Here is a 26,574-nt window from a genome sequence, read left to right as displayed (position 1 = left end):
CTTTTATTCTCTTTGAATGTTTCAGTACTTCCTATACCACACAGAGCAAGCCTCCAGAGTTTTAGTCTCAAAAATTTCATGACCAACATGAAATGTCAGTGACTTGTCCTTGAGCGAGTCCTTGCCAAATTCACTCATCCGTGGTAAATCAGAAGTGTTTGGTTCGTTGATTATTTGGCGGTCACCATCCAAATTGGGATATTTGTTATCCCTACTCTTTTCATTCCCCCCCCCCCCCCGGTTATACCATATTAATTTCAATAGAACTTACTTTGAAGAAAGTGAATCAAGGGTTTTTGGTAGCAACATCTTTTACGTTTACTAACTGTTCATTTTTTTCATTCGTCACATCTTCCCTCAAGATGGTGCTTTAACTGTGAGGAAATCACGTTTTCTTAGTACTCATAAAATATTATTTGGACCCATTTCAGTCTGGCTTTTGATTCTATTTTAGTACTGAGAGAGCTCTGGTTAGTGACCTATCTTGAGAGAGGAACAGGAGGCATGTGATGACCCTGTTGATCCTCAGTCTTTCAGAGGCTTTGGTGCCACCAGCCATGGTAACATCCTGGAGCAGGTTGAGAGTTGTAGGCACCGTGATGTGGTGTTTTCAGTCAAACCTGCAGGGCTGTTATTAGACAGCAGCATTGGGGGACTCCTCCCTGGTCCCATGAGAGTTGTGCTGTGGATTCATGCAGATTTTATTCTGTCCGCTATGTTGTTTAGCATCTATATGAAGCTGTTGTGAGCAGTCATCAGGATTTGAGGTTTTGTGCTACCATCATGGGGATTGCATTCATCTATACCAGTGATGGCCAAACTTGGCCCTCCAACTGTTTTGGGACTACAGTTCCCATAATCCCTGACCACTGGTCCTGTTAGCTAGAGATGATGGGAGTTGTAGTCCCCAAAAAGCTGGATCTATACCATCTGAACTAGATGAAACTGTGATTGTTCCTGAGCCTGGAGGTGGTAATGGGGTCATATGAGGGCTAGTAAAATGATGCTGAATCACGGCTAGACAGAGACACAATCACTCACCCCTTAAAAGACCAGGTTTGTAGCCTGGGGGGGGGGTACTCATGGATCTGGCATTGTCACTTGAGCCCTTGGTGGTGTCAGTTGCAAGGGGTTCCTATTTCCAGGCTGTAGCTGATTGAGAGCGACAGCCGTTCCTGTACTGAGATAGCCTTGCCATCATGCTACATGCTCTAGCAAACATCACACCTGGATTAGTGCAATGTGTTCTTTATGGCGCCACCCTTGAAGATGGTCCAGAAACTTCAGGTAGCACATAAGGCAGCTGCTAGAATGCTGATAGCAACATCTGTATGGAGTCATGTCTTCCACATGACAAGTTGCCTATGTGTTACTTGGTCCAATATAAGGTGTTAATTAGCATTGACATATTTTGTAAACCGCTTTGAAGGTTTTTTTTAAACAATCAAGAGGTGCACAGAATTTATGAAATCAATAATAATAAAGAAAGAAATATGGGCTTAAGACCAAGTATATACTGAAGCTCCTCTCCCCATATCAGCCAACCCAGGCCTTAAGATTGGAATGGAAGGAAGGCCCTTTTCATTATACTGCCAGTGCGGATCGCTTGCTGTGCGGTGACACAGAATAGCTTTTCTTTGTAGTTTCCCCCCACTATATAATATAATTTGCTCCCCATGAGGTGTGGGTGGCCACAACAGACTTGGACTTCTGATGCTAGGTTAAGACACAACTGTTTCTCCAGACCTTTAACAGAATTTTATCTGCTTGTCCCTGGCAGGGGTCAGCAGACTTTTTTTAGCAGGGGAACGGTCCACTGTCCCTCAAACCTTGTGGTGGGCCAGACTGTATTTTGAAAAAAAATAATGAACGAATTCCTATGTCCCACAAATAACCCAGAGCTGCATTTTAAATAAAAGCACACATTCTACTCGTGTGAAAACACCAGGCAGGCCCCACAAATAACCCAGAGATGCATTTTAAATAAAAGGACACATTCTACTCATGTAAAAACACGCTAATTCCCAGACCATCCGCGGGCTGGATTTAGAAGGCAATTGGGCCGGATCCAGCCCCTGGGCCTTAGGTTGCCTACCCATGGTTTGGGGGCTTTTATGAACGGCTGCTACATTATTGTTCTACTTTTTGCGAGGGGTTTTAGATACATTGATTGGTTTGTGTTTATAATTTTAGCTGTCTTTTGTTGATAGTTTGTTTAATGTTTGTAAACTCCCCTGGGATCTATGTTGATGAAGGGCAATTTTATAATTGTATAAGGATGGTGTACCTTGTAGAAATGCGATACCTTCCCCAGACATTAACACTTACTGCTATTGGTGTTGTGGTTTCTGTGTGGAAATGTGGTTGCACAAGCATTCAGGACACTTAAATGAGCCTGTAATGCATAATAAAAAGTGGCATGGCCAGTATCAATTGGGATTAAGTTCCTGCTGAGAAGTATTGCACATTTGATGAAGTCCTGTGATGTATGCTACAGTGCTTCAGTTAATTGGGAGGTTGCTGCAACATGTTTGGTGTTGGAGTTACACAACAGAAAACATTTCTATAAATCCTTCATTTCTATACAGTCAAATATACAATTCCTCCTTTGGTTTCTCTAATCCTTTTATCTTGCTGCATTAAGTATGAGCCTGTTGTGATTTGTTGTCGTTGTTGTTGTTGTTGTTGTTTGTGGCACTGCAGCAGTCCTTTCTGAACCTATAGAATGGGGAGACCTCAATGAGTTACCAAGGACCAGTCAATCACTCTCTGTAATTTACCTTACAGGATTGATGGGAGGCTTAAAGTGTGTGGAGTGCCCTTTGTGCTTTCTTGATGTCCTTAAAGGAAAAGGAGGGATAAAAATGTAATAATAGTATTACGTACAATAAATGAAAACCAAATGAAGCAAGAACCTTTGCATCCTTCCAGTGTAGATGCCGAGAGTTGCAGTGCAATAAACAATTCAGCTTGGTCATTGGTTTTGTTTTATTGTACATAATCCACCTTTGTTGGCGAGGAAGGTCAGTCACAGAGGGCCCTGTAGCTTTTTATGTAGAATACTGGCAACCTTCCTTTATCATATTGTTCTGTTCCTTTTTTGCTTTTTCTTCAAGTGACCATAGAAATACAGCTAAGCTAAGCAAACCAGAATCCTTTCACCTATTTGCAATACATTTTTCAAAATCACTGGTACAGTAAACAAATATTTATCGTTTACTGTAAAGGAAATGGTTTCCCCGAAGTAGATCGGAAGGAACACAAATCTCTGTGGGTGAAACACTGTGGGATAAAATCATGCTTGAACACACCACAGATGTTAACCACAAGAATAAACCATTTTTGCCCCACTCTCTTCCAGATTAGAGGCTGGGAGAAAGAGATGGGAACTAAATTAAATATGAGCTTTGTAAATGGTTTTCAGAAGGTACGGATTTTCTCAACCTGGGTGGCAAACTTGATATTTAAACAAATATTTTAATGTTTGTTGGAAGGGCGGTTCAAGAGCATTCTTATAACATGGGAGTGTCAGAAAAATGAGACGGTTCGGATTCACAAGAGGCAGGCGTGACTTCTCAAAAGGGGTGACTTCTAAAGAGGGTTCAATCAAGCCGTAAGCTGTGTTCAGAAAATCTCTTACAGTAAAGGTCGCAAAGGGTAATACTCCAGATGTGGAAATGCAGCTTTTAAAGTAACTTCATGTGTATTCAGCTTGTTTTCCAACTTAGGGCTCCAGTAGCCAGATTCAGATATGAAGCATAATTCATGAAATAAACTAACAAATGAAAAGGATTGTACCCTTGATATTAGAGCATTCCAAAAAATAGCAATGGTTAATAGTATTTTTGATCAGTATATGTATGTCATGGAAATTTGGAAGTTACATTTCAGAACTGGAGCCTCTTCATAACTTTTCTTGCTACTTTTGTTTGCCTTGCAACAACAAAGTTTGATACGTATTTTCTAAAATGTTTTGATGATAGATTCTGAAATTCTCTTGGTTTTGGTTTTAACCAGGGAAGTCAGTTTTTATCAAAATCATAAATTGTGTTAGTATTTAGTAAGTAGTAATAGAAAGGATGGCAAGACTCCTCAGGTGCAAAACCACATGCCCAGGAATGCTGTAGTCAGGTGGTGGAATCCTGAGGGGGCAGGCACTCATGCCACTACCATGGTTGCATCGTGGCAGTGGCTTCTTCTAGCAAGATTTTTTAGGAAGAAGCCTGCTGCGCAATTCCTGGTTAAGTGAGACTTCTGGGGAGTGTTAGAAACTCAGATCAATAAGCTAGGCGCCAAATGGCTCCTTAAACCAGGGTTATAGTTGCCAAAACGGAATGCTTAGTTGCCATTTTTGTGCCAGACCATTCGAAAACCATATTTTTCAATACAACTTTTTGATTCCTGAAATTAATTCTGATTGTGCAGATAAAATACAACAGAATTCTACAGGATGTGTTGCTAGTGTGTGAAAACAGTCAAGAAAGATCCAAGGATCCCAAGGCATGACACCTCCAGATAGTGGGGACGTCAAGCGCCATCCTGGCACCCAGGCATCTTCACTTGGTTGCAAGTGGCTGATAGCCAGGTGCAAAATGCACCTAGCACCTGGCGAATTTCAAACGCTGCTTCTGGGGGAAGGGGGCAGCATGGGTTTGTACCTTCCCATCTTGCCTCAGGCAGTGAACAGACTCAGCCATGCCTGGCTGTAGTGTTCCACCTTCTTTTAAAAAGAGCTCCGTTCTCAAGGTTGTTTTGTAATGGAATAATTAGAAACTTTGAGGAATTGTTGAATTATATAGTGATATATGTAAAACAGAAAAAATTAGGAAACATGCACACACACACACACACACACACACACACACACCTGCCATATCTGAGATGTAGCTCCAAAACCATATGTGATCCTCACATATTCAGGTGTGATTCCTGGAATATGAGTAGTTAATAAGAGAATTGAAATACTAAATTCCTTCGTTGACCTTGTGATGTAGAGATGTGCTAGGGATGTTGTTCTTCCAACTGGGCATTAAGACCCAGATCTCTTTGTCTTATTTGCATGCTGTGTGTAAATAGAGTGAATGTTATTTGTGTGGCATGTCAGCTTGTTGCTCAAAGGGGGGCGGGGAGCCAAACTTTGCAAAGGATATGCCTTGGAGTTCTTTGGGAAAAGGAGATAGTGATCTCAATGGAATTTTAAGAGTAGGAGACAAGGAGACATACTAGTTATGTCTGAATAAAAATTAGTTTTCTCTTAACAGAAAAGCTAAATTCATAGGCAGACAGGTAAGTCAACATTGTGGAAAAATAAAAAAAATAGGATCATTACCATTCATGCTAGTGGTACCATCGTCATGAGAAGGGCAGCCATCATGATGGAACCCTGGGCTGCCTTGGGATGAAGGGTGGGGAATTAATTAATTTCCTGTATTTAATTGTTTTCTGAATTGACCAGTAATATGTAAATCTTCTTCAATACAAGCAAGGTTTCAAAATGACAAGGCTGCCCTAATTCCACATTGTGCCATTTGGTTTAAGAGGTGCATTAAATGTAAGTTAAACATGCATTAAAGGGAAGTAAGCTATCCATGCAGGCAACACCTAAGCACACAATTCCAGATTCTAACAACCTTTCTTTTTTCTTTTTAACATGAAAAACAAAAGTTCAGGCCAGATGTTCCCAATCTATTTTTGGCTGGTGGGAGTTTTTTTCATTTTTTTTTCATGAGGTCATGGCTGATAACAAAGAACGGCTGATAACTGAAACTATTTTTTCCTGTGTTGGGAGATTATTAAGAAGAAACAAAAAAAAAAAAAAAAAAAAAGGGCAAAATCTCCAAGGACAAGAACCTGATACAAAGTCATCATTCCATGTGAAACCAGATAGCATGCGATGCTGTGCTTCCCGCACTCAGCCTCTCGCTTGTTTATACAGGTGTCTGTGGAGGAATGTGGGCACTTCAGCTGAACCAATGGAAGCTGATAAGCTAATGGCCCTCTCTCTCCCTTTCTTGAGACTGAAGCATCTCTATCAACCTTCATCTGTTTAAATCTGCAGCTATCGTCCTCATCCCCCCCCCCAACCCCATGTGTGTTATCAACCCTGGAAAATAAGGTTTGTAACTATTCTTGGAATGCCCTGCATTACCACTTCTGGATTAAAACTCTTCTCCCTTTTATGGGGAGCTGCTTTTTTCTCATTGACACTGCTTCGCACCCCCCACCCTACCCCCCAAAAAGCGGGGAGGAATCAGCAATATACATCACACAACTGTTTATATTTAACTGACCTTATTTCATTAAATACACTTTCCAGGTACATTTTCAGATGTTTTTAATGAATAACTAAATTATTTTAGCAACTGAGCCCTTATTTAAACCAAAGGCTTTCAAAATACGTCTTTTTTAAAAAACTAGGTAGTTGGAGGCTGTACGTAGTGTCGCACAGAGCAAGATAAAGAGTGTGAGTTGGAAGACACGATAGAAGTTGTCATGAGGTTGCCCTGTAGACCATTTTGCACCATTAAGCTGGCATTAATTTATCCTCCTTAACAGATGGTCACTGTTCATATTTTTCAAGGAGTTGTATTCCGCTTGTCCTAATGCATCTCAGTAAATCCGTGACTGAGCAGGCATGTAACCCTGGGCTCTTCCACACCTAAGAGCAACTTTTTTTGTCTTTTATCAAACAAGAGAATCTGCTGGGAAGAAACAATAATATATGAACTTCCATTTTGTTTGGCTGCTCTGTGTGTGGTCCACCTAGAAGTACTGAGAAGGCATAATCAGTCTGCATATTGGCACTGCTGATCTTGAAATTTAACCCTGTTGTACTTTCAACTGAGCACTGAGGACAACCTATTAAAAGTTAATATTTAGTTCTAATGCAGTTTCTTTCAGAACAAATACTTGTAGGGGGGGCTGTAGCATTATACAAAAATGCTGATTAAAATTTACTTTAAAGGCTTACTCTTGTATGGATTTTCTTCTTCAGTAGGGGTAGACATATATGTGGAATTTGAAGCCAAAAAAAGGACATTGATAGCTATGTGTGTTGACTGCTTTCTTCCTCCAACATCCTTCCTGAACAGTTCAGTTTGGGACATGATAATTCAACACAGGATGTTGTTGGGAAGGCTTTGGGCAGCAATCCTATGGAGATATACAGAAGGCATTACATATGCTTAGCTTGTAGAAGACTACAGGAAATATGTTGACAATTTTTGGCAGAGGAAAAAACCACATTTCTTAACCTTTCTCTTGTGGACAGGATGATTTTTTATTTTTTATTTAAATACAGAATGGTTTAAACATTAGCTAGGCAAGCTCAGTTACTAGAGCATGAAACTCTTGATGTGAAGGTCATGGGTTCGAGTGAAATATTCCTGCGTTGCAGGGGGTTTGACTAAATGACCCCCATGGCCCCTTCCAAATCTACACAAGTCAAAACAATTGTGTGAGGGAGGTGAAAATTCTGAATGTACAGCTAAATCAAAGGAGCAGGAACCGATTTCTGTATGATAGGCTTTTGTCTGACACTACCGCTTCACGTTTTCAAGCAAACCTGCTGAAACTCCACATTCTGTTGTAAATCAAAATGGGTTCCAGTTCTTTCTTTCCTGTTTTCCCTCTTTGCCATCACGTGTTCTCTCTGTGTGTATTTGGTAAATATGAAGAAATAGAAAAATATTTTCCCTTTCCTAAGACATTTATATTTTCCTTTAAAGCCCCCCCCCCCCCCCGCAGTTGTGCAATAGTTTTCATGAAGGTGTTTGGCAACAGAGAAATCTTCTCTTTCCTTTTGGGCAAAGTGTACATTATAAACAGTAATCTGATATGGCAAAGGATATACATGCCTGGAGTAGAAAATAATCAGAAGCAATAGAAAAATGCAATGAGTTGAAACAGGGCAAGAAATAGTAGGTAATGGGTGAATATGTCCATTGCATTCCTTCCTTGCAATGAAGATTTCCTCAGAGATTTGATAACTTAAATGATTTCATTGTTAATTCAAGGAGACTGCATTTCTTCCCACAAAGTATGCTTGCATTTGGACTTTCCAACATCCAGCCTAATCTTTTGTAAATCTTTTAAAATCAACATTTCTTTAAAAGCCATCAGCCTTTTTTTATTTATTTAAAATGCATTTTAGCCCTTAAAAAATAATTGTTGCCCCACTTCTCTTTATTTAGTAGCAGAGGGGGGGAATGCTTTTGAGGCCAGGGAATGCTTATTTGTACCCTTGCGTTGGGCTTTGTACTTGAGCAGATGCCTGTAGGGTATGTGATATGTGGAATGTGTTGTGTCCCCACCCCCTGCTGAAAGGAAAAGGCTTGGAGGGGGGTAACTGAACCCTCTGTAATCAGTGTGCTGCCAACCTGAAAGGAAAAAACAAAACAAATAGCCTCTCCTGGGGAAACAATGAAGATTCCTTGCAGGCCTGATTCTTGTTAGAGAAACTCTTGTCTTAAAGACTGGGCGGTTTGATTCTTGACATAGAGAAAGCCTGCCTCTGCTGGTAATTGTTTTGCCCTTCCAGCAGCAGTTGCGCTTTGCCATGGGTTGAGGCGAACAACCGTGTGTTATTTTGTGTGTGTTATGTTTGTGGGTTGAATTCCGAGCTCCTGATCCTCTTTAAGACTTTGGAAGGACAAAACAATATGAAACTTCTGCTTCTCCTCCCCCCCCCCCCACCTCTGGAGGATGTTTGCAGTTCCCATTTCCTCCAGTATTTTTCAGATGTGTTTTTCATTATTTGCATAGTACACCTGGTCACACCCTTGTACTTAAGGAATTCTTTATAAAGAAGTAATCTAGAACAGAAAATTTCAGTTTAGCAGTTTTGCACAAATTTCATTAATTTGTGTTCCAAGTGGCCTGAATTCCAAGTTCTCCTTTGGCCTTTAAAACCTGAAAGGTTTGTAAACAAGTTACCTTGAGGACTCCCTTTCTCCCATAAGAGCCTGCCTTATTGCTGTCCAAGAAACAGTGCCTGCCTGAGAACAGGGTCTTCACAGTGGTGGCACTTGAACTGCAAGTTCCTTCCAAAGGAGACGTCTTTGATTTCCTCACTATTAGAAGTTAGGCAGCATTTCAAAAAGTTGCTGCTTTGGGGTCAAATTGAATTTGTTGTTTTGTTCAATGCTTTAGCTGCCCCTTGTCATTTCCTTGGCTTTTATACACAAGTTTTACTGTTTTATTCTGTTTTTAATTTCTTGGTTTGTGACGCTGTTAGCCCTGTTATCAGTCCCAATGGGGTAGAGAGGTGAAATATAAACAATTTTAGAGCAAGCAGCTTCTCTCTTTTAACTTCAAACTTATTTTTATTTTTCAGATCGAAGAAGGCAGCAAAGCTGCAGCTGCCGACAAGCTACTGGCTGGGGATGAAATTGTCAGCATCAATGACGTGGACCTCTCTGGGTTCAGGCAAGAAGCCATCTGCCTGGTGAAAGGTTCGCACAAGTCGCTAAAGCTCGTAGTGAAAAGGTAAGGTTTGTGGTTCACCATGACAGAGACTAAAGTTCGTTCTTGATATGATCAACTTGCTGGCTGAGAACTAGACACAAGTCTCTCCTTTTCACTTTTCAGAATCTCATCTGAGTTAATTGGGTTTGGTTTTCCCCAAAAAATAACTTCACATGGTATATTATTGTGTGTTGTTGAATGGTTAATTCCCATTCAGTTTTAACTAGGACCGATGGTCTGGAGAAACTGAATGTTTTTCAGGTTTCTGTTAGCACTTCTTAGCCCAAGTAATCTATGAAATAAAATGCTGCCTTGTGCATATTTTAAATCACCTCAGCTCATGTTGAGGCAGCCCCTTGGAAGCACTCACGATGCATAGGATTCGGATTTGGGCATACCTCTGTAAACATCCTCTGGTTTAAAAGAAGTGATATACAAGTAACCATGCTGCACAAATCCTTTTCAGGCTTCTCAGAACTGCCTTGTTGTAGGGTGACATGGCAAGCCATCAGCAAAGGCTAGTTTATTCTCAGTGTTCCCACAAGCTCACATAGTCACATGAAGAGATTCTGAGTAGCATGGAAAAAACACTTGCCAATTACTAAAGAAGGCTGTGGAGTCTACAGAGCCCATCTAAGCAACAGACCTCAACCTTACAGCCTCTGGCTCACGTTCTGTATTAGGTCCTATTTCACCATGCGCCTGCTCTTAAGCCTTCAGTCGATCCTTACCTTTGTCCCACGTGGCTTCACACTTTGTTCACTGTTGGCCATGCTGACTGGGGCTGATAGAATTCAACAATATCTTGAGCACGCTGTGTAAGCTGCCTCTGCTTAAGATACAATCTGTGGGGCTAAATTAAGAGGTTATTGAATAACTGCAAGGTGCTCTCCACTACTGGTGCCGGATCTCAATGAAAATACGATAAAGTTATACCTTGGATCCCGAACGCCTTGCGAGTCAAACGTTTTGGCTCCTGAACGCCAAAAACCCGGAAGTGAGTGTTCCGGTTTGCGAACGTTCTTTGGAACCCGAATGTCCGATGCAGCTTCCGCAGCTTCCAATTGACTGCAGGAGCCTTGGTTTCCGAACGGTTTGGAAGTCGAACGGACTTCCGGAACGGATTCCATTTTACTTCCAAGGTACCACTGTATATGCATTTTCTTCAGAGAACTGTAATAACTATGCAACAACTATTTTTTTGCAAAACATAGTTGGATAAGAGAAGTTGGGAAAGGTCCCTGACAGGGTAGATTTAAATCACAATTTAAATCACGATTTAAATCACTAATCAGTAAGACTTGATTTAATTCATTTTTTTACAGAAGGACTCATTCTTGCTGGTATAATCTTAATATTTACAACCAGCTGAACGTTTCATTTTTGGAATAATAAATTTTCAGAGTCGTTTTTACAGTTATATCAAAAATTACTGATTTGGTTATACTATTAGAAATACATAGACAGATAATTGTGAAATTATTGTGAAGTTTAGTAAGTTAACTGTTTATATTTGGTCAGCTTTTCTGCTGTATGTACTTTATTAGAAGGAGAAAAATAATCATTTCCTTAATGACAATTTAAACTATTTAACTAAAGCAATAACTTTATAGCATATGTATCCCTGTTTGTTAACTGACATGCTTAAACTTTAAAAAAAACCAACCAACAACTTAGACTGAGTTTTAGCACACATGAAAAACTTAAAACAAATCCTTATTGCCTGATAAATAGCTTTTGGACTATAATGTAACCTAAATAGAAAACTATCTTTAGGAAGATTTTTCTTCCAAAAGCATTTTATTTTAAAAATCCAATTTAAATTTTAAAAAATCCAATTTAAATTTAAAAAAATCCAATTTAATTTTTTTAAAAAATCTGATTTTTTAAAAATCATTGATTTTTATCCACCCTGGTCCCTGATACTGTAACCTGATGATAACTATTTAATGCCAACAATTGTACAATATAAACAATACGGTGGCTGCATTTTCACTTAACACTAAACCAGGGACGAACAACCTTTTTCTGATTTGTAATGTGATTGAAAGTCATTCATTTCTGACATAACTGTGCCACAAACACACACACACACACACACACGGCAGAAGCCTGCCCATCTGTTCTCAAGAAGTTGGGGAAATAACTTCTTTTCACCAAGCATCAAAACAAGAAAAAAAAAGTTAGAAGTAAAATAGAAAGTGGGAGAAAACACCTTTAAACCATGAAGAATAAGGAAGAAATGAAGGGGAAGAATTCTGGTGGGGTGGGGAAATGGAGAATCCTCATGAAGTTGCCCACCTATGCACTAAAATATAATTTAGCATTGTATGGATGAGCAGCCACAGACTGATGCAAAGCACTGGTCTTGTTCACATCCCTTTCCTTTTCCAAGACTTCTGCCAAGTTTAATTTTCCTTTCAAATAATCTTAGTGTTAAGGTCATGATTGAATACAAACAATGATGCTGAACAAGCCAACTTCAAACCATGGGCTATGAAATTGTCTTGTTTTAACTAACTGTGGTTTACTTTATCTGGGTTCCTAGAAGCTCATCTACGTACTACCAAACCTCGGTTTAGTGTTACATGTGATCCAGGCAAAAGGGTCTTGCAAGCTTTTGATATGTATAAGATATATGTCCAATATAGTTATTTTGGTATTACCTGATATGTGTTGGCATTTGGCCCCCTTAGAGAATATATCAACTACAGTGGTACCTTGGTTCCTGAACGTAATCCGTTCCAGAAGTCTGTTCGACTTCTGAAATGTTCAAAGGCGAAGGCACAGCTTCCTATTGGCGCAGGCGCCCTGGAAACAACACCCAACAACCGCATTGTACGTTCAGCTTCTGAAAAAGGTTTGAAAACCAGAACACTCACTTCCAAGTTTTCGGTGTTTGGGAGCCGAAATGTTTGAGTACCAAGGCGTTCATGAACCAAGGTTCCACTGTATTTAGACTAATCCCCCCCCCCCCTGAGCATCTTTAAAAGACTCACATCTTCATAACAGGACTTTAGTTTTCAAGCATCTTTAATTTCTCACTTCAGAAAATTGCACAACACGGAGGTGCAAACCAGGAACCTTTACATCACAGAAGTGACTACTTTTATGCTGCTTAGCTATCCAGTTTGACTAGCGTAATGTTAAGATGGATATTGTTCTGGATGCATATCAGTAATGCTTAATTGATGTACTATGCTCATTTATCCTCAGTCACCATCTGTAACAAAAAATAATGGCAGAAATGAAAGAGATCACTGAGATTCCTAGAGACAACGACCTGCTTATTTCTCATATTTGCTCTGGGAGAAAATATTACAACAGTTGTTAATAATTCTTTAAAAATAGTTTTGGTATGGATTGGCGCACAAAATAAAGAAAGCAGATGGCACTATAACCCAGATAATATGAATAGTTTCAGGGAGTTCTACCAAAAGTTATATAGCCCAGGAACCAATAAATTATATCAAAACCCCATCTGGAATATATTATAATTCATATCTACTTGATCTTACATTGGCTTCTACTTTGGGCAGGGAGGAAAGAACATTTAATACACAATCTATGTTCTAAGCAATGGAGCAATCTTCATGATCTGTTTATTTGGAGCCCTTTAAATTTTCAGACATTCCACAACATAACTCATTGCTTAGCAAACTATCAGCTTTAAGGTAGCTGCCCTTTAGGTTTCCAGACATTTCTCTCCTTTAGATATGCAGACGTTCATAACTTAGGAAAGTTAGTCATGTTTGGATATTCTACATAAATCTGCTTCTGAGCGCTGGGTTAATGCTTCTCGCTGGCAAAATATTCTAGGCCTATTCTCCATTTACTGTGGCAGTGAAGATGTCAAAATCCATGTGGGGAATATTAGAAAAGGGGTTTAAAATAAAACTGCCAGTATAATAATGTAGACTACTCTTGTGCTCAGGTCTTGCTTGTGTGTTTCCCACAGGCATCTGATTGGCCTTTGGCCTGATCCTGCAGTCTCTTCTTCTGTACATATGAACCATGATAGTTGCTTCGCCAAACACATAATCACTTGCTGCTGCTATCATGGATGTGTGAACACATTCTTAGTGCTGTACATTACAAGGGATGTTTAGGCACAGTGAAGTGATAAGTTCCCACACTCCTTGGTCTAAAATCTTTGCAGCCTAAATGTACTTTTCTCTGCTCGGTTTGTTGTTGAAACAATAAATGCTAGTCACATGCAGTATATAATAATTTATCACTAAGGTCACAGTGTTCTATCTCTGTCCAGCTGTATCGCACTGAAAATGGTCTGCCCCATTAACTTGTGATGGAATGCTAGTCTTTTCCTAGTAGTTGGCTGTTCTTTGACCATGTCTCTGGGTGTCAAGCCACAGCTGGATGCTTTCTACCCCTTTGCAACACTCTTCATTTAGTTAACAGTCGTCCACAACTTGGAGTAACCGGAGAAATTAACTTGAACCTTCTGGAAAAGGAGCTAGAATTCAGTTTGTAAGGAGTTACATGTGTGTTTAGCGACTTGCAAGAGCTGAAGCAGCTTTTTGTTTGTTAAATGAAAGTTTTGTTCATCACACTGTCCCTGTGCCCATCTCTCCTCCCTTCTCCCTGTTCTTTTCTTCTCTTTCTGTCAGTAGCCTGGTTCACACTTCATAAGCCATAGTCTGAAACAAACTTATGCCGTACTGTGAACAAGCTGTGTGCTATTGCATGTTGCTCAAATCATGCTTGCCCCACTCCATCCTTTCCTAAGCTGGAAAGGAAGAACCCCTGGAACCAGCACTCATGGTTTGTTACTCTCCTAACAAACTGATATGCTCCTTCTTCATGATAAGCCATTTCAGACTGTGGTTTACTGTGACATGTGAACAGGACAAATATGTAGACAATTAAGAATCAGGTTAAAAAAACAACACCCAAGCAGAAAAAGCACTTGAGGAACTGCATTTTTGAATTCTTCCCCTTATGAAAAAATACTTGTGGGAAAAGCTAGACTAAAGTTCCCGGTGCCTTAATTTCCGGTTTTCCCTGTCTCTGTCACTGGGTCACTGACTCATACGCTCTCTTACCTACATTTGGAAGTTGAAGAAGGGTGGGGAAGGGATTGCACCATAGGTTGTTAAATAAATAAATAAATAAATAAATGAGTGTTGTCTGTAAGGCACTATTTCAGCAAACCCTGTTCAGTATTTCCTTCCTTCCTGTTTGGTATTTTCTTCAGGGATAAGCATCTTACTTCTGCACTGATCGTCAAATAGTATTTTCGTCACTTTCCTTTGAATTAAGCTCAGCAAAGGTTATTTGGGGAGACACTAGAACTCTCCTGTGTTGATTTTATTTCTAGAATGGATGTGCTTCCTTCTATGATGGGCAAAGGCATATGGAGAAATAAGTAGATGGCCCTGTGTGTGTTTTTAGCAGGAAGAACTACTTTTATTCTTTCTTTAACCAAAGAAAACTTGCCATCAAAGCCAAAAACCCTACATACTTTTAAAAAAACCAAATAACTGTACTACCTTATATTTAGCTGTTTTAACTCATTGAAGTATGAATTTGGTGTTGTGCATGCCACCTCTGGCAATTCAGTTATTTGGTCATGATGGCATCTGAGGGATCTGCAGTCGTAGATCATGCGCTCTGACTTCCAATCCTAGGTGTCTGGTCATCTCCTCGCCATCAACCATGGTTTGTTCCAGCAGAAATGTCACACTGCACCATGGTTAAAGCAAACTATGGAAATCCAGGGTTATGCGGCATGCTCTCAGTTCCCTTAACCATGGTTAGGATATCAAAAATGTTCAGAGGCAGGCCTGAATCCCATTCTGAATTGAAGGGTGGAAAGATTTTCAGATGGCAGTACAGGCCAAATAAGTCTGAAGGGTGCAACATATTTGGGCCACTTTCCCCTCTTCATGCTGCTGGTTCTGGCTTTGTGAACACCCAGTATAAGGCCAAGTCACCCAAGTATGCTGAGGATTACAGGTGGGGAGGGTGCTGTTGCAACCATGGTCCTGCTTAGGGACTCCCCAAAGGTTGGCCAATGTGAGAGTGAGATGCTAGTTGGACCTTTGGCCTGATTTAGCAGGACTCTTGTTTTGCTATTACAAGTGCTTGAAGAAGAAAGGGAAGCAAAACCAGCTATCTAGAGTGCCATCTACTGGCACGATTTTTGCCAGGTATACTTTGGCTAGACTTAGAACCACTGGAGGTAAATTTTTAAAAACCCAGCACACCTTAAATCATACTATGTAGCTTAAAGTATGGAGTTAGTATGCTTTTTATCCAACAGAATAAATTGACCAGGATTTTAAAAAAATAATAAAACATGATATTACAAATGGAAAGATGGGAGAAAAATTAAAAAGAAACTTCAAAGTTGCAACCCTATTCCCACTTAACTTGTAAGCCCCATTGAATTCAGTGGGGCATACCTTTAAGGCAGCATGTAGGGGATTGCAATGTAAGGTTTCCGCCTGCATAACAAATTTTAATAATGCCAGAATCCACAGTTGAGCAATGCCTTTATTAGGACCAAGTGGAATCTCACAAGATCTTGGCAAGCTTTTGAATTCTTCAAAACTCTTTATCAGGAAAGATGTTAAACAAAGGAAGGTTGCCACTATTTTTGTGACATTTCGGTTGGTACTAATGAAACTGCTGCCCAACTGTGGACACCAGGCGAAAATGTTTCTCTTCAGCCAGTTGTTTGGCTGATTAACATTCTATGGCCTTTAAAATGTGGGGAGAGGAGTGTTATTGGTTTGTTTGCATTTGTTTCTGCTTTATTATGTATTTTGTGCTTTCATTTTATATTTTTTATGTTGTGAACTGCCCTGTGATCTTCAGATGAAGGACGATATACAAATTAATTAAATAAACAAACAAAACAAATTAAGCCATAATCTGGTTTAACATGTTGAGTTAAACGGGTTTATCTGTTACAGGAGTTGATGCTAGTGATTGCATGGCAATTTGTGGTAATTAGTTGCATTGATGATTTCACCTTGGTTGGGTAGCAACATTATAGGAAATGTTTTCCTGTGTTCCACCATATTGCTGATAACTATTGTGGTGCTTTGTTGTGTATGAACTGCTTAATATTTGTTCTGAATCTCTAATGTCACAAGTCATTGAAATACGTGCACACAGACATTAACAGAGTGGGATATCTGATGTCTAGAACACAAGGTCTCCTGTTTGCAGGCTGCAATTCCCAGATGTTGTGTTCTTTAAAGCCTATTGATGTGTTTTCATTCAGGCACTTTGGGGAGACATGCTGACTTTGAGTTAAATATGATTCCATGATTCTACGTGCCTACGTGTTTTAAATGAAAGTGTCATGTGGTGCTGAACTTCCTTTCTGTTTTTCATTTGGATGCTAATGGAATGGTAGTGCATTTGAAAAAAACACACCAAATAGTGTAAACAGTGGAGGCCAGTGCTTCATTTATTGGTTGGGCCCATCTGTGTATTTGAATAATACATGGAGACAACAGTATTGATTTCTGCTTTTATGTTTGCTGGAACCATGCATGTTAATTTGATGTCTTGATAAAATTGTAGGAAATACCGTTAATCTAAAAAGCATGGAAGCCTTGTCTTTTCTTTTGGAGTCTTTCAGAGTGTGTACTCTATGTTTTGTGCTTGTTGTTGTAGTAAAAGAAGATCAAAGATAAGCCAGCATCGTCTGGGTAATTGTAAGCTGCATTAATCAACCAAGTGGCTAATTTGATGCGTATGTTTGGGTGTAGGGGATCCTCATTCAGCGCTGGTTAAATTACATGAATGGCCTTCAGAGTCATTGCAGCTCTGAGCTATTGTTTCTGTAGGTCACACTATTTTGTATTGCATACAAATGCATATCAGTTCTTTTATGTTACGTAAACTCACCAGATTCAACTCTCTTGTAAAGCCCTAATACTTGCACTTGCCACTGTTCAGTGATATACATTTACAAATAACTATTTTGGTACCACTTTGTGGCTATTTCAGGGATTGATACTTATATAGAAATACTTACTGTCAAAATAAAAACAAGACAGCTGATACATTTTTATCTTCAGTAACCTGGAAAGTAAATAGCAAAATTTTGCTAGTGTTAGCAAAAGAGGTTTTGGCAGTTCAAAAGATAGCAATGATCATTTACAGACCCTCCAAGTGTCCCTACTTTCCAGTGACACCCTCAGATTTGAAGATGTCCCGGTTTCTGATTTCATCCCGGAATGCCCCGCTTTGCCTTAGGACCTCCCTATTTTCATTGGAGAAATGTTGGAGGGTATGGAGTTATGTTTGTTAAAAATAGTACCAGCTTCACTACAAGCTTCACAACCATAAGTAAAACTATTACTAATTTTATTGTCTGGTAAGCAACTTGTTTAAATTTTATTGTGAAAGTTTGCTTCTCAGTGTTCATGATAGGGGTGAAGATGCAGTGAAACCGACACATGCAGAAGGCTTACAACCTTAAATGATACAATTATCACATGCCAAACTATGCAAGACACCATGAACTACATTGAACAGCTTTTAAAAAGGAAGTGGGCATGGGTCCCCCAATGTGGATGAGGACCATGGCAGGAGGACAGAGGGGTTTTAAAACTTTAACCCTATTAAAGCCCCTGCAACTGCTATTTGCATTGGGAGAAAAGTTCTCATTTTACACCAGTATGGTTGTTTCACCTATACTATTTGTACGGTGCAAGAAATAGTGGTAAGAAGTGGTAAAGCTTTCTCTTGGCAAACACGCACACACAAATTGAAAGCCCAAGTGAGACATGATTTGAGCTGCTCATTTTATTATAACTAGGAAGTGCATCATAGTGGAAAGCACATTTCTTTGATTACCCTTATATTAACTGTGGCTTAGTCATGTTTGTCAAGAGGAAGTTAGTGGGAAGGTCAAGGTTAGCAAATGTGAGATCATACTAATTCCAGCCTTTCCATGATTGTTTTTATTTTATACAGGTTTTCAGGGTGTGCAGAAGTACCAGATATATGCTAAGTCAGAAGAATGTAGCTGAACTAGCCAGAGTTGATGCTCTGCAGCCTCTTTGTTATGGGAGATGGTGCCTCATGGGAGGGGAAACCCTGATAGGAAACCTACAAACACAGATAAATAATAAATCTTCTCAGGCAGCCCATTGCTTCTTGTGTAAGGAGCAAGTCATAACTCGGTCAGGGTGACACAGGATTTCAGGAGCTATAAGAAAGGACATGGTTGTATTTTCTTCCTCCTACACACAATATTCAAATGGAACGCAGTGTGTAATTTATATAATTATTCATTGGTTATTTTCTTTTGGAATGGTACACTTTGGAGGATCATTGTCAAGACATCTTGAGTATATTCAGCTCATATGATGCCAACATACATGTCAAGCTCACCGTGTTTATAGCGGTCTTTAAGGAAAGGGATGGGGAGACAGTGGGCCTGATATTTTGGTGAAAGTTCCTGCCTAGAAATTGAAAGTGCTCTCTGCTGTTTTCTGTTGATTGCAGGTTGTTGGTGACATGGTTATAGGATTTGGTGACAGCCAGTGTGTTGCAGTGTCTAGACTCGCATCAAGGTCAAAATCCCGCTTAGGCATGAAGTTCACTAGTGGATTTTGGACCTTAGTCTAACCTACCACACAGGTTATGAGGAGGGTAAAACTGGAGTGGAGCAGAGAACCATGTATAACTTTCCTTTGTCAGGAGGAAAAGCACAGTATACATGTGCAGTGGTACCTTGGGTTAAGTACTTAATTTGTTCCGGAGGTCCGTTCTTAACCTGAAACTGTTCTTAACCTGAAGCACCACTTTAGCTAATGGGGCCTCCTGCTGCCGCCACGCCGCCAGAGCACGATTTCTGTTCTCATCCTGAAGCAAAGTTCTTAACCTGAAGCACTATTTCTGGGTTAGCGGAGTCTGTAACCTGAAGCGTATGTAACCTGAGGTACAACTGTAATATTCACAGGTTTGCCACTGAGAAGATTCCCTTTCTTCGAGAAGGGATGCCCAAGTAGCAGTGATGAGTGACATAACTTCTAAGCATATTTCCATAAAACTGTATGAGTTTCCATGCCCCCCCTTTCTGTTCCTGTGCAGTGAGTAAATATTGACCATTTGGTAAGATATCAAGGAGGCTATCAGTATACAACTGTCACATAACTCTAACCCTCACATATGGGGAGCCGGTGGTGCCGTGGTCTAAACCACTGAGCCTCTTGGCCTCGCCAATCGGAAGATTGGCGGTTTGAATCCCCACAACAGGGTGAGCTCCCGTTGTTCTGTCCCAGCTTCAGCCAACCTAGCAGTTCAAAAGCACACCAGTGCAAGTAGATAAATAGGTACCGCTGTGGTGGCAAGGTAAATGGCGTTTCCATGCGCTCTGGCTTCCGTCATGGTGTCCAGTTGCACCAGAAGCAGCTTAGTCATGCTAGCCACATGACCAAACGCCGGCTACCTCGGCCTGAAAGCGAGATGAGGGCCGAACCCCATAGTCACTTTTGACTGGATTTAACCATCCAAGGGTCCTTTACCTTTATCTCTCAAATTCATGTGGCCTAAACCTCTGCTTGGGGGTCTTACTATACGTGAGGTGATCTGAATTAAACGCAGACAGTACAGTACTGAGGTGATGAGGCATGGGAGGCCTTGAGAGAAGATAGGACACCCACTATGTTCCCTGGCTTAAAAGTGGAAATAACTTTTTTTTAAAAAAGGAATTTGGTAGAGGGTTGCTTTTGTTTTTGTAAGGCGTTCAAAGCCAACAGTCACAAACAAAACAGGTGGTTTGGAAGGCTGTTGAACTGAGGGGGGGGGGGCGGCGTGTTAAGTAGAAACAATGGATTTTCCAATCCTGGGACTTTGTGCTGGTGAAGTATGTGGAGAATTTCAGCCAGTTCTTGTAAAGGAGGTTTTTCCTGGAAGTCAGTGGCACTACTTGTGCAAAGTGTTTTAAAGAAGGTGTGGCAAGAGCTGAAATAGATAAAATATGTGGTAATAAAGATCTGGACTCCCCCCTGCTCCACTTGCTCATAATTTATAGTGAGGAAATTTTGTGATTGGAAGGGAACGAGAATATGATCCTCCTATTTTGAGACTAATGTTTTCACATTTTTAAGATTCATATTTGTCTTGATTTGGGTTTTTTAAAATAGTGTGCCAAAAATCTAGAGAGTTTGGTTGTCTCCACATGTCTTTCTTTCACATTTTCCCATGTTTTATAGTTCAGGGTTAAAATTGTTCCTCCCTACTTGGTATACCTCACTTTAAAATGGCCAAATGATGTGTTCCAGACGTAAAGTAAAAAGGCTTCTTAACGTCACTTCTTAAAATGCTTTTCAATTTATTGCATATGTTATTTTCTGAAGTCTTGCAAAACCCTACCTCAGAAAACTCAGTCCTTTGCTTCACATGCCCTCTAGTGGAAATTGTGTTCCCTGACTCAACTGATTTTAAGTACAGCTGACAAATAAATTGCATGCCTTACTAGATAAAAGAAATAAAATTGGGTTCAACCGTGTGTTCACTGTGGCCTAAGAGCTGTATAGGGTTTCATGGCGGCCTTAAAAGAGAGAGAGAGACAGACAGACAGACAGACAGACAGACACACTAAGGACAATGAATGGTTGGCTGAACGGTGACCCAGACATTTATTCAGTTCTATTGTTGCTGTGCCTATATAGCTCCTAAGTAATGTATCAGGAAAAATACATAAACTAACTGTGAATAGTAAGTGGAGAGGGGGTAATTCTCCCCATGTGCATCAGTAGATGGGAGCTAATTCCTGTGCTCCTTGCATATTATCCATACAAATTACATACAGGCCCATTCTCAGCAGAACTGCTCATTTGTACAAATAATTACAATTTTATTATTTATACTCCGCCCATCTGGCAGGGTCTCTCCAGCCACTCTGGGCGGCTTCCAACACATATGAAAACATTATAAAGCATCAAACATTAAAAAAATTCCTGATACAGGGCCACCTTCAGATTTCTTCTAAAAGTTGTGTAGTTCTTTAGCTTCTTGACTTCTGATGGGAGGCAATTGCACAGGGAGGGCGCCACTGCCGAGAAAGCCCTCTGCCTGGTTCCCTGTAACTTCACTTCTCCCAGTGAGAGAACCAGCCCTCAGAGCTGGACTTCAGTATCCGGTCTGAACGATGGGTCAAGACGAAAAGGGGCTTGATCCAAAGACTACTGAAAAAGTATTTCTTTAGAACTATGCACACAACCCATCTCCATGCAAACAGGGCAGTCCTACTTCTGCATACGATAGGGCAAATGGCTTAGAAACCTTACCTCCAATTGATGAGTTTTCCACATAGGACATGATTCTTCCTCCCCAAGGACTGGAGTCAATCTAACTCTTGACTCAGTCCATTGTTACCATCCCAGTTTAGCCGAGTGTAGGCACTGAACTGAGCTGGCATAGTCCCTGTTAGAGGAGTATGCTCTATAAAAATGATTGCGTGTCGAAGTCCCCAAGCCACCCCCCAATAATTCACACATCACACATCAATTTTGGTTTGGGTTCTTGGCACAATTTTGGCCACAACTTTATTTAAATACACACAAGTGAGTGATTGCTTAGGCATTGGTTCCGACTATCTGTCCTTGCCCAGGGACAGAACTGACTTCCGGATTCCAGCAGAAGCCAGTGAGGGAAACAATTTTGGGGAGAAAATGAAGCTGGGCCTCAGTCCCTCACTTCTCACCCTCATTCTCCTGGTGGCTTGCACGGCCCAAGTCCGATGCCAGGGACGAGGACGAAAAGAATGGCAAGCCCCTGGATTCCTTTAACGGAATTCCCTCACAGCACCACCATTGGAGGGGTAGGCACTTACCCCTCCACCAACCAATTTGAACCAATGCCTAACTGCCAACCTTACAAGTTGTGACGATTTGCTACGCAGTAGGCAAAAACCAAATGGCACCAGCCAATCAGCCAAATGGACAAAATTCCTATCAGGCCCCTGCCTCAAAGCAGATGACCCCATGACAGGCATAGCAAGGTCAAGCGAACAACCCCCCCAATACAGGGAGGGTGGGTGGGTGATCCGGTGCAAGCAGCCAAGAGGACGCCCAAAGTTGGGTGTCCAATATTTAAAACCTCTGACCCCTCCTTCAAAATTGGCAACAAGCAATTCTCCCCAGCGACCCAATTCACTGCCTGGGTCACTCCGCAAATCTGCCCAGCAACACTGGGGTGGCTTGTATCCCCCACCGCAACACGTGCTCTCTGCTAGGGAGAACACGTTATGTAAGACTCTGCTGGTAGGCCTAATAGAGGAAGAAATATACATTCACATGCAAAAGGGTATAAGAGTCTGCAAACAAAGAGGCTTGGGTTTTGTTTTTTTTAGCTGTCTAACCTTTAACGGGCCTTCTAGAGCACATCAGAATTGTTTGTGATCACCCAGCAATGTCACGTTGCAATTAGGAACCAAACAACTAAGCTAGCAGCTGTTGCTGAACAATAAGTCCAAGGAATCCAGATTTCCCATCTGGCATTGTAAATTATTTTGTCTAGGTCAGTGGTCCCAGAGTAAAGGAACGAGGCAGGAAAGATGTATATAGTTTTTCTGGTTTTTCAGAACACATGTGCTCAGTTGAGCCTGATGCTTCACAGGTATCCGTTCCCAGCTTTCGTGATGAAGAAGGGTTTTACGGAAAAACCCGGTTTTCCCAGGCCTGAATCTAGTAGCCAGGGATTGCTCAGCAGAATTGTGTGCATGACTAATCAGAATCATTGCTGCCCCGTATTTTAATACTATAATAAGGCTTCTTTGTGATTCTAATTATATCCGCTAAGCTCAATTGCAGGCGGCACACAGATTAAGCAAGAAGGGGACAGGCTCAGTTTAGAAGCCTCTGGGGATTTGGTTCTCTTAAATAACAGGTCAGCCTCTTTCTGCTGACATGCAAAATGAGAATTTTGTATTCCAGTAACCATTATTGTTGAAGATGTAAGTTTGTAAAAAAACAAAACCCTTTTTTTAGCCCTTCTTATTTCTGAGTGTATTTTTGCATAATCGAGCATCAGATCTATAAACACCTCCCCCCCCTCCAGTGTTAGGTCTTTTGGACTATTCCACTGACAAGGTAGTCCCAAAGTCAGCAACGCCCGATTAGCACAGATGTTCATGGGAGCTCTGAGTAAATCTTTAGTCTAAGGATTCAATATTTGAAAATGCACTGAGGAAAGTACTCTATAACATGGCATATATTTTTATCTAGGAAATCTTAGATGGGCTGTCTCAGGTTCTGATAGAGGGTATGTACCTATGCTTGTGATACAGTCACATGGGAAAGACTGAGAGTTAAGGAAGTAAGTATAAATACTTTCCATGGAACTGTTGTAAATTATTGTCCACACAGGTGGGTTTGTTGTTGTTGTTGTATATCTAGATGTTCAAAAAGAGGATAAATATTTTTTTATTTTTTAGCTATCTCTTCATTTTTTTGGTATTTGTTTAATGGAAATGTCTGGATTGATACTAGATTCCAGTTTAAGGGGAGTAAACATCAGTCTATAAAATCACTCTAGAAGGAGGTTTTTTGTTTTTGTTTTTTATAGCAAACAATTCATTGGTGTGTTTTTTCTTCCCGCTTGAAAAAATGGTTTTTATCTTCCTGACAAATGAGCTGATGCAACTCTTTGTAGCAAGGGGAATGAGTGTGTTTGACTTGTTTGAAGCCTATTGAGTTCAGAAGAAACTCCCCGCGGTTAGTTTTCTAGGTTCCCTGCTATTCTCTTAACCCAGCGTGCTAGTTGTAATGTTTCAGGTGCTTCCTGTATAAAATAGAACAATGATTACGTTATGAAATCAGAATACCAATGTCCCTTAAGCAGGTCAGTCTCCCTGCTATCTTGATACAAGATCACTCGGAGAAAGAGGCTGTTTTTATGGTGAACCAGTCATTGCTGTTCTGAGACTCATCCACAGAGACTCAGGGGATTAAAGCAAAACAATAAGCTGGGGAACTGGCAGGAGGCTGTTGCTAATTGCTATACTGCCAGTGATTTAAAGCAGGAATTAAAGATTTGTTCTTTAAACAGTTTTCCTTTTAAATGTGCATACCTAAAACAGAGGGAAACTGCTTTAAAACGTTGGTGTGGAACGGCAAACCCTTGTTTAAGGAACCATTTGATGCCTAGCATATATATCAGGGGTCAGCAAACTTTTTCAGTAGGGGGCTGGTCCACTGTCTGTCAGACCTTGTGAGGGGCCGGACTATATTTTGGGGAAAAAATAATTATGAACGAATTCCTATGCCCCACAAATAACCCAGAGATGCATTTTAAACAAAAGCACACATTCTACTCATGTAAAAACACGCTGATTCCTGGACTGTTCACAGGCCGGATTTAGAAGGCGATTGGGCCGGATCTGGCCCCCGGGCCTTAGTTTGCCTACCCATGATATATATAATGAGTTTCTAAGACTGATGGGGACTGCCTGCATCAGCATGTAGCTTCTGCACAGTATGGGTCTTATGTGCAAATGTTATTAACATTTGATACAATTCCACGTGCATTTTTTAATAATAATAATGATGATGATGATGATGATGATGATGATGATGATTACATTTATATCCCACCTTTCCTCCAAGGAGCTCCAGGTGGTGTACAGTGGTACCTCAGGTTACATACGCTTCAGGTTACATACACTTCAGGTTACAGACTCCGCTAACCCAGAAATAGTGCTTCAAGTTAAGAACTTTGCTTCAGGATGAGAATAGAAATTGTGCTCTGGCGGCGCGGCGGCAGCGGGAGGCCCCATTAGCTAAAGTGGTGTTTCAGGTGAAGAACAGTTTCAGGTTAAGAACAGACCTCCGGAACGAATTAAGTACTTAACCCGAGGTACCACTGTATATAGTTCCCTCCATTTTATCCTCACAACAACCCTGTGAGGTAGGTTAGACTGAGAGACTGTGACTGGCCCAGGGTCACCCAGTGAGCTTCATGGTCTAGAAGGTACGAGAAAACTGGTCTCCCAGGTCCTAGTCTGCTACTTTGTTCAGGTGTTCAGTTCAGGTGTGTGGTGTTCACCATATGGTTTTATGTTGATAGTGCACCCTTTTTATTTAACCACGTGACTTACTAAATGAATTATTATAGGGAGATGCTATAGCTCCATGCTATAGTTCTGTCCAAGTGCTGCCAATGCAGTGCCCTCCAGATCTTGATGGACTACAACTCCCATGAGCCCCAGCCTATCCGGCCAATCATCAGGAATGATGGAAATTGTGATCCATCAACACCTGGAGGGCACCACATTAGCTAGTCCTGTTTAGCTTCAAAGGGGGTGGGGGTTACATAGAAAAAATGATTCTATCCTTAAAGAGATACAAGCCTCCTCAGAGAGGAGGACAACCAGTTTCCTCAGAGTACTAACCCAGTCATGTTGCTTCAGCTTCCCTTTTTAGGTAGAAGCTGAAGTTTAGTGAAAAGTATAGTTTATAGCTTCATCTTCCAAGAAAATCTTCAAGAAACAGAATTCAAGAAACGCATTCAAATAATTAAACTAACAAAGTGTTTGGCTTAAATCAGAGGAAGATAAACCTTGCTGTAAGAGCAATGAAACATTACATCTTTCTTGGGGGCTCTCAGTAGAAGGGTAAACTTGATCCCGTAAACACAGCTATGAATCTCCTTTTTGTATCATAATAAGACAAACATGAGGCATCAGTAGGCTGCCCATCTGTCAAGGTGTTTTATTGCCATCTGTAGCAGTAAGGCTACAGGTCCGTTGCTGCTAAAATGCACACACATTTAAGAGACCAATAGCCGCTTGGCTGTGTTTTGCTCTTGAACTCAATTAAGCAGAGATGGAAAGAAGCATCTGTGATGCTGTTCCACAGTTAATTCTCCCAGTACTTTTGCCACCATAAGTTCATGTGACATGGTATTTTTTCTAGCACTAGAGAAGGGGATGATGGGGAGTAAATATATTGGTTAGAGTACACATATCCTGAGTGGCTGTATTGGTCTCCAGGACTAGATATCAATTAAGGACCTCAATTTGACTGGAGGTGCATGTAGTTCATATTTGTTTTCAAATTAGCAGAGAACTTGACTCCCTTGGTGAAAATATAATTGATCTAACAGTGTGTGGTTGCA

At 40.6% G+C, this 26,574-nt stretch overlaps 1 protein-coding gene and 1 long non-coding RNA gene across 8 annotated transcripts in view; one reads left to right on the top strand and one right to left on the bottom strand.

The window, feature by feature from the left end:
• SHROOM2 (shroom family member 2) overlaps window positions 1-26,574 on the top strand; it is a 104,586-nt gene that overhangs the window by 38,400 nt on the left and 39,612 nt on the right. For all 7 annotated transcript variants that reach the window (XM_077927521.1, XM_028727719.2, XM_077927522.1 and 4 more), the window contains exon 2: window positions 9,335-9,486. In XM_077927521.1, coding sequence (XP_077783647.1) covers window positions 9,335-9,486 — 152 coding nt within the window. The remainder of the gene's footprint in view (window positions 1-9,334; window positions 9,487-26,574) is intronic.
• On the bottom strand, window positions 12,580-20,086 carry LOC114596305 (uncharacterized). Its single transcript, XR_013392642.1, has 3 exons — window positions 19,980-20,086; window positions 17,480-17,526; window positions 12,580-12,688 (listed from the first exon to the last, which is right to left on the bottom strand). It is a non-coding gene; the product is annotated as an uncharacterized LOC114596305 (long non-coding RNA).

The sequence above is a fragment of the Podarcis muralis genome, chromosome 4 (assembly GCF_964188315.1).
Source record: "Podarcis muralis chromosome 4, rPodMur119.hap1.1, whole genome shotgun sequence".
Classification (NCBI taxonomy): Eukaryota; Metazoa; Chordata; class Lepidosauria; order Squamata; family Lacertidae; genus Podarcis; species Podarcis muralis.
The sequence above is the reverse complement of the archived record's forward strand: the minus strand, read 5'-3'. Positions and strand labels throughout refer to the sequence as shown.